At 49.1% G+C, this 9,100-nt stretch overlaps 1 protein-coding gene across 1 annotated transcript in view; it reads left to right on the top strand.

Annotated features, from left to right (window-relative positions):
- Nucleotides 1-9,100, top strand: part of MEF2A (myocyte enhancer factor 2A) — a 34,401-nt gene that overhangs the window by 7,307 nt on the left and 17,994 nt on the right. The window contains exon 3 of the mRNA XM_006771777.2: nucleotides 2,978-3,181. Within this exon, the coding sequence (XP_006771840.1) occupies nucleotides 2,978-3,181 (204 nt within the window). The remainder of the gene's footprint in view (nucleotides 1-2,977; nucleotides 3,182-9,100) is intronic.

Raw genomic sequence — 9,100 nt, 5'->3', positions numbered from 1 at the left:
GTGGGTGGCGGCCCCCCCCGCCTCCACAGAAGAGCTAAGGATGTCTGACTGCTGGCTTAGGCTCACTCCCCCAAGGACATACCCTGAGGGCTCTCAGACTGCAAGAGGACACAAGCCAGGCTGAGGGACCCCAGCCATATGCACGTTGGGGGCTACCAGGCCAGCAGGGGAGGGCCGTTAGGGGCAACCAGGCAGGCAGGCAGAGGCGGTTAGGGGCGATCAGGCAGGCAGGTGAGCGGTTAGGAGCCAGCAGTCCCGGATTATGAGAGGGTTGTTCGACTGCCGGTTGGGATTGGGCCTAAACCAGCAGTTGGACATCCCCTGAGGGGTCCCAGATTGGAGAGGATGCAGGCTGGGCTGAGGGACACCCCCTCCCATACACAAATTTCATGCACTGGGCCACTAGTAATAAATAATACAATAATAAACTGTGTTTTGCTTGTGCACAATTTGTGTTTGTCTGAGAAGGTCTTTATTTCTTTTAAAATACAATTTCTCAAGATACAGAATTTCAGGTTGGTGGGTCGTCCCCCGCCCTCCGACACTTGAAGCGCATCAGCGTGCTCGTCCGCATTGCGTGTGTCTGAGGAGAACTTGGATGCAGTTCTTACATTTACACTCATGTGATAGGTGCTTTTTCCCCTCTGGCTTCTTTCAAGATATTCTTATCTCTGGTTTTTATAGCTTAAATATCATGTGCCTTGCTGTCGTTTCTGGGTTTGGAGGGGCTTTTGTTTGTTTGTTGTTTGCGTTTATTTTGCTTGGTGTTCTTTGAGCTTCCCGGATCTGTGGTTCGGTGTCTTAACATTAATTTGGGGGAATTCTCAAATGTTCTGATTTAAATATTTCTTCTGTTATTTCTCTTTCTTCTCTTGCTGCAATTTACAGCTTCTGTTGACATGGCCTCAAGCTCGGAGGTTTCTCCCTCATTAGTTCCATCCTTCCTCCCATCAAAGACAATCGTTTATGTTAGTGTTTTTATTGCCAGCATTTAAAAAGAATTTTTTAGGAAAAGAATTTCCCCCTCTCTGCTACCTGTTGCCGCATGCTGTCTGCTTTTTCCATGAGAGCTGTAGTGTGGTAATCATAGCTGTTTTGAATTGCTGGTTTGATAATTCCAGCATCTCTTTTATTTTTATTGATTTTTAGAGTGGAAGGGAGGAAGAGAGAGAGAAACATCGATGTGGGAGAGACACATCGCTTAGCTGCCTCCCTCGCGTGCCCTGATTGAGCCTGCAACTGAGGTACATGTCCTCGACTGGAATTGAACCAAGGTTCTTCCTGTGGGTTAGACCTTTTCTTTAAATAATATAATTTTATTTTTATTGATTTTTAGAGTGGAAGGGAGGAAGAGAGAGAGAAACATCGATGTGGGAGAGACACATCGCTTAGCTGCCTCCCTCGCGATTGAGCCTGCAACTGAGGTACATGTCCTCGCCTGGAATCGAACCAAGGCCCTTCAGTCCTCAGGCCAATGCTCTACCCACTGAGCCACACCGCCTAGGGCTGATTCCAGCAGGTCTGCCGTGCTTCTGATGCTTGCTCTGTGTCTGCAGCCTGTTTCTTAGCCTTGAGTAAGCCTTGTAAGTGCTGAAAGCCAGAGGTGACGCCCTAGGAAGGAACGGCAGGAACAGGCCCCGGGACTGTGGTGGGGGGCGGGGGGGGTGGGGAGCGGGCGTGTTCTGGAGCCTCGCTGAGATATAGACTAAGTTGTGAACAAAAGTGACCACTGACTTCAGTCACATAAACGGAAGGATATGGGACGTTAACAAGTCTTCATGGATCACGGGGAATGGAGTCTGATGGCCGCAGGTTGAGGCGAATGGGCGGCATGAGATGGGAGAAGGTACAGGTGTTTCCGTCAGGCATGTGCACTGGGTACCTGGGTTTTGAAGGGGAAGGAGGGAGAAATAATTTAGAAGAGACTGGGGAGCAAAGGGACGTATCTACAGGCTGAACAAACAAAGATGGGTCTCTGCTGGAGAGGCCTGCAGGGAGGGGAAGACCGTTCGGAGGACATCGGGGAGCGGCTGGTCCTAGGCTGTGCGTTTCAGTGGGTGCAACATGAGGGCCTGGGAGAGGACGCGTTAGGTCAGATGTGCTCAGTTCAGTTGTGTGGGGAAGAGTCGAGGGAGGAGGGGTTCCTGGAGGGAGGACTTGGGGTTTCTGGTGGGAACCATTTAAAGCCAGACGGTCAGAGCCACTGGCACCTGTTTCCTTCTGTGGTCCTTTGCCTTCTGCAGTAGAACAGGGCCAGGGGCAAAGCAGTAATCCCTAGGAGGCTGCCCTACCAGAGCCCGTGGAGGTACAAGGTCCACACGGGACTGTCGTGCTATGGCCCAGAGCCATGGAGATACCAGATCCACACGGGACTGTCGTACTATGGCCTGGAGCCCATGGAGATACCAGATCCACACGGGACGGTCGTGCTATGGCCCAGAGCCCGTGGAGGTACCAGATCCACACGGGACGGTCGTGCTATGGCCCAGAGCCATGGAGATACCAGATCCACACGGGACTGTCGTACTATGGCCTGGAGCCCATGGAGATACCAGATCCACACGGGACGGTCGTGCTATGGCAGATGGGGAGGTAGAGGCGCATGGTGGGGCGGGGGGTGAAGGTAGGAACCTTTTCCATCTTCAAACTCACACTCAGCATTAAGAAGACTCAGTTTCAGGGAGCCTACATTCAAGTACTACTTAATGCTTTTTACATATGTTTTTAATTGATTTTTAGAAAGAGAGGAAGGGAGAGGGATGGAGAGATAAAAACATCGATGAGAGAGAAACATCATTGATCGACTGCCTCCTGCACACCCCCCACTGGGGTTGGAGCCCTCAACCCAGGCATGTGCCCCGACTGGGAATCGAACCCTGACCTCTTGGTTCCTGGGTCGACACAACCGCTGAGCCACGCCGGCAGGGTGACTACTAAAGCTTTTAATAAAAACGGCCTTTCCCCTTGGCCTGTCTAGGTCACCTTTACGAAGAGGAAGTTCGGGCTGATGAAGAAGGCCTATGAGCTCAGCGTGCTGTGTGACTGTGAGATCGCGCTCATCATCTTCAACAGCTCCAACAAGCTGTTCCAGTACGCCAGCACCGACATGGACAAGGTGCTGCTCAAGTACACCGAGTACAACGAGCCGCACGAGAGCAGGACCAACTCGGACATTGTCGAGGTAACTGTCACCCCGCCCGACCCGCCGGCATAGCCACGTCTTTCACTTCACAGCGGTGACTGTTCGAGGGTTTCTGCATCCCCGATCTAGACCAGTCATAGATACATCTTGTCTCTGAATCATTTCCTTGTTTATAAATACATTTTTATTGATTTCAGAGAGGAAGGGAGAGGGGGAGAGAGATCGAAACATCAGTGATGAGAGAAATCATGGATCGGCTGCCTCCTGCAGCTGGCTGTGTGACTGTGAGATCGCGCTCATCATCTTCAACAGCTCCAACAAGCTGTTCCAGTACGCCAGCACCGACATGGACAAGGTGCTGCTCAAGTACACCGAGTACAACGAGCCGCACGAGAGCAGGACCAACTCGGACATTGTTGAGGTAACCGTCACCCCGCCTGACCCGCCGGCATAGCCACGTCTTTCATTTCACAGCGGTGACTGTTAGAGGGTTCCTGCATCCCCGATCTAGACCAGTCACAGATACATCTTCTCCCTGAATCATTTCTTTGTTTGTAAATACATTTTTATTGATTTCAGAGAGGAAGGGAGAGGGGGAGAGAGATCGAAACATCAGTGATGAGAGAAATCATGGATCGGACTGCTTTCTACACCATTGAGCCCCTCGGGACGGGCTGGATCATTTCTTGGGAGGATCCAGTTGTTGCATGGGATGAACCACTGCGGCTATAAGCGTGTCCTACTCATGGGGACACAGTAAACGAGGCTGTCGTACCACAGACCCAGCATCATCTATCACGTCCCCTGTTTTTAAGTTAATATTCTAAGAAACAATTATCACTATGAGTTACAGTTTTAATGTCTTAATTGTGTTATTATGTCAGTGATTGCCCACAACTCTAACCACTAATGAAGTGAAAGGAAGGGATGTCGATACGATTTCTCTTTTGCTAATAGCGCTTTAGCTGTGGGGGAAGGATGCCCTCATCCTCCTCCATCCGCTGCCCGTCAGTATCGTAAAGGAAAGAGACGGATTGTTTTCAGAATGATTTCTCTCTATTCAGAAGTGGTGTTTTAAAACAAAGCTCCAAAAAGGAGGACCAGCATGCTCCCCCTTGCAAACTCTTCTCATGAAAGCTAGCGTCCCATGTATATTCCTAGTGGCATTTAGTTAGCTCAGTCTGTACTTTTGTCTTATTTGTTATATTTGGAGATTTTGCTTCCTTTTTATTCATATTTATTTTACTCCTTGAAAAGAGATACACTTTGGCTTAATCTTGTAATATTAGAAAATGATTTCAATAAACTAGGTATTTCCTTGGTGAAAGTACTGAAACCATGTGAAATGATGCACAACCAACTATAAAAGACGGAATGAAGCTCCAATCTAGATTTCATTCAAATAATTGAAATTTAGGTGAAGATACTTTATTGTGTAGGAATCTATTTGCTGCCACAGATTATATTATAGATCTGACAATGAGGTCTATGTTTTCCCTATATTTCTCTGCCTTAGCCATTCCTTTTTTCCCAGTAATTGTGACTGCCAAAAAAAAAAGAATTCTCCTACTTGTATTAAAAGAGCCCTTCTGTTACTTTTAAAGCCGTTAATTGTTTGAAAATGGAAGGAAAAGTGCAGCGTAATTACAGCGAGGATCCTCTCTGCTGCTTGATTTGCCGGGTTGTATTTCAGTTCTCACTCGGGTAGCCGCCCCTGACAGTGTCTGGCACTTTGGCGCTTGTTGAGCGCTTCGCTTAAACTGCGCGGTGACATCGTTAGCCACGCCCTTCACTGTAAATTACTGTATATCATTGAGCATTTTTGGTCCATCTCATCACTTACATCCAGCACGACCTATTCAGCAGCCTTTTCCCTTCATATAGACACAATGCATTTTGAGTCACAACTTTGTAAATGAGGCGATCACTTTGTAAATTCGGGTTCGCTTTAACACAGATTTCATAACTGGATCTTACATCCAGCCCGAAGTATTCAGCAGCCTTTTCCCTTCATATAGACACAATGCATTTTGAGTCATAACTTTGTAAATGAGATCACTTTGTAAATTCGGGTTCGCTTTAACACAGATTTCATAACTGGATTTTCTTGAAATGGGGATGAGCCCCGTGTGTCTAGTTTAAAATGATATCTTCTTTTTAAAATCTCGATTTCTTATAAAAGGTTGTAGTGCCTTAAGTCAACCAAAAAACCAGAGTTGACTGTAATACTGTCAGCAAACAGATGTCGGAGCTAGTTTCCCGTGGAAGGCGCGGCCACCTTCTGACCCTGATTCCCTGCTCTGTGACGGGGGCAGCAGTGTCGCTCTGGGCCCCAGAAGTCGAGCGTGCGTCGCACAGGCCGCGTGTGGCCCCTCAGAGACCAGGAGGAATACGGTCTCACTCGGTCCCCCTAGAGCTGCCAGGAGACACTCCGTCTTCATCTCCGCGCCAGAGTGTCGGGGAGCACGTCTCGGCACTTCCCAGCCGTCTCCCATGTTGCTACGTCTGCTTCGATAGGAAGGAGAACTTTTGCAGCCCAGGTATCCACTGGGATTCTGGTATTTTCTTTAGAGTTGGGATTCGTAGAGGAACATAACTCTTACCAGCAGGTTTTTATGAAGTTCATAAATGCAAAGGGTAGGAGACAGTTGGTGATAAGGGACTCATTTGTTGTGGTAGCATGCATGCTAAGCTTGCTTCTCCTCTGCTGTGTTAATGCCTTGCTGAGGTCGCCTGCATTTAAGACGGCGGTGGGTGCACCTGTAAATATTCTTTCTCCCACATAGAAGGTGCTACAACTCGGCCTCACTAGCAGTGCGCACACGTCTGAGTCCTTCTACCAACCGGGGCCGTGGCCCTGGCTCATGCAGCACAGACCCTGAGCCACACCGAGTTCACCAGATAAGAGAAATGACAAATCCTCATATCGAGCTGCCTAGGGCCCAGGCACTTCACAGTGCTTTACAGATATCTCCCTGAAAGATATTTTTAGAATGCGATTGTATTTCCCCTTTTCAGAGTTCCCTTTCAAACAGCTGTAGTCATTGCAAGCCCACTTTCTGATGTCCATGTGCTCATTGGACAACAGTCACTGGGGGCTCCTGTGAGCGCGGGCTCTGCTGTGGTGTTACTTGGAGAGCTCCAGCTCAAGCCAGTGCCCGTTCCTCCTGCCCCAGTTTGATAACCCATTGAGATCAGCTTTTTCCAGCTGAGGATTTTATGTCCACGAACTTCTAACACGTTGGTGTGTGGTGTTCTGGACTCTTTAGCCTTTTCATGTAGCATGAAATGGAAGCATATAAACCGCTATAAGCGGGCGACTCTAGTGTGTTTCCTTATGGAATATGGTCAAGTGTAACTAACTGGAAACCTGGTGAGCAGCTTTCCTAAGGCCTCCAGCTGAATTCACCCATTTCCGGGTGCATATTTGTTCGTCCCTACAATTGGCAGGATTTTACCTAAATACCCTCTGGCAGAGCGCTGAATATTAAAGTGGAGTCAACTGTGGATGTATTTCCATGTGTCCTACACACCAGCCCTTGTGGGACGCACTGTGAAGAGAGAGGAGGGCGGGTGTCCTATGTTGTTAGCCACACCTGCATGGTCTGCAGCGTGAGGACACGTGTTGTGCCTGTGGAATTGGATCTGTATGTTGTCTGGGAGCGCTGTGCTAAATACATGCTAAAGCTGTTGGTGTTGGAATCTTGCAGGATAAACAGATAGTGAGAAGACACGACACTCATTTACCCACCGTTCAATTTTTAAAAAGAATATTTTTATTGATGTCAGAGAGGAAGGGAGAGGGAGAGAAACATCAATGATGAGAGAGAATCATGGATCGGCTGCCTCCTCCACACCCCACGCCGGGGATGGAGCCCACAGCCTGGCATGTGCCCTGACTGGGAATCGAACTTGACCTCCTGGTTCATAGGTGGACACTCCCCCCCTGAGCCAGGCCGGCCGGGCACACCCTCGTGTGTAGTAGGGTTTGTGTAGGGGAGTGATCGGGGTAAGGAAGGGCAGGTGGAGATGGTTGATGGGGAGAGCGCCTTGAACACCAGGCTGTGGCATTTGACATTTGTCCCATGGCCCCTGGCCACAGAAAATGAGCATTTTAAAGAGGTTTACAGCTTTTGAAAATAGACTGTTCTCTCATCTCTTAATTCCATAGGTTGTTAGTAATGCTGAGGTGTAGGAAGAAGAGTGCGTCTCATTGGGGAAGGGAGAGTAAGTGGGGTGCAGGCTGTGTCCTGAAGGAAAAGTCCGGGTGCTTCTGCTGACAGGCGGTCTGTGCCTCCCGAACCCCCCGCTCCCCCCCGCACACAAACATACACACACACACACACACACACACACACACACACACACAAACAACATACACACACCCACTGCAGAGCCTACGCAGCCAGCCTAGGAAAAGCCACCTTCACGGGAAGTGTAACCCGCACTGGGAAAGGCAAAGTGGTCAGACTTCTTAGAAGACAAATAGGAAAATGTCTGCATCGTGCTGAGGAAGGAAAGCGTCTGATACAAGACGTAAACATCACTGCCATCAGGGAGAACTGTACAGGAGAAAGTGGCTACATTCGACTTGATTAAAATTAAGAACCATTTTCATCCAAAGACAAGTATTTAAAAAACACGCCAAAGAATGGGGAAAGGTTTTTACAGCGCATACAGTTAGCACAGGACTTGCGTTGATTACAAATAAAAAATGGCTCTAAAGCAATAAGGAAGAGAAACAGCTCAGGAGAAAACTTGGCAAAGGACTTGACAGGCCCTTCACACAAGAGAAAACCCAAATGGCCAGTAGATATGACATGTGCTTTAGTGTCTTAGTCATGAGAGCAGCGCAGACTCGGTCCGCGTCGCAGGTGGGAAATGTCCGCTGATACAGCTGCTGAGAAACAGTGTGGCATCGTCTGGTCCAACTGAAGAACATTTATGAACTAACAGCTTCACTCAAATTCTTTAGAGAGATGTGTGCAGATGTGTAGACTATCTGCAAAAATGTACATTCAGCCCAGCCGGTGTGGCTCAGTGGTTGAGGGCAGACCCATGAACCAGGAGGTCACGGTTCAATTCCCAGTCAGGGCACATGTCTGGGTTTCGGGCTCGATCCCCAATAGGGGGTGTGCAGGAGGCAGCCAATACATGATTCTCTCTCATCATTGATGTTTCTCTTTCTCCCTCTCCCTTCCTCTATCTGAAATCACTGATTGGCTGCCTCTTGCACGCCCCCTATTGGGGATCGAGCCTGCAACCCGGACATGTGCCCTGACCAGGGAATTGAACCATGACCTTCTGGTTCATAGATAGATGCCCAACCACTGAGCCACGCGGCCGGGCTTGATGTACTTTTCTTTATGTATGCTCCACAATGAAAATAAAAAAAAGTTAAATATTTTTATGCATTTTCACCTTGTCTAGGAAACATAAGAGGTGTCTTTCAAAATTGGGGACAATTATTAAAAATGGGGAAAGGGAGAACCTTTCTCATTAAAAAAATCCTAATGGTCTAAGCTCCTTGCGACTTACGACATTATTCTGTTATTTCACACGTGCTCCTTTGTCCCTTGTGCTCCATCTGAGCAATTCCCCCCTCAGCCGGCACCCAGGGAGCCCGCGCTGCTCAGCTGCCTGCGGAAGGGGGGGGGTGGCGAGAGCGTGGAGGGATGAGTGCTGAGCTGCTGGGGCAGCTACACCCGGGCCGACACCTTTGAGGACTGGCAGGCCCGTAGCTTCACTTCTGAGCGCGGAGGCTGTTAGTTCGGAGTGGAATTTGGCAGTTACCTTCCCAGAATGGGGCACACACTGAGGAACATGCTAGTTCTCTGAGGCAGGAGTTAGACACGCAGCTTCTCAGGCCTCACGCAGGTGGCGGCTCCCGGGAGCTGGGGAGCCGAGGCCGCCTGTGTCTTCTCCGCCTCGCCCGGCCTCGCGCAGATCACAGCATTC

The sequence above is a fragment of the Myotis davidii genome, unplaced genomic scaffold (genome assembly GCF_000327345.1).
Source record: "Myotis davidii unplaced genomic scaffold, ASM32734v1 scaffold164, whole genome shotgun sequence".
NCBI classification, from domain to species: Eukaryota; Metazoa; Chordata; class Mammalia; order Chiroptera; family Vespertilionidae; genus Myotis; species Myotis davidii.
The sequence above is the reverse complement of the archived record's forward strand: the minus strand, read 5'-3'. Positions and strand labels throughout refer to the sequence as shown.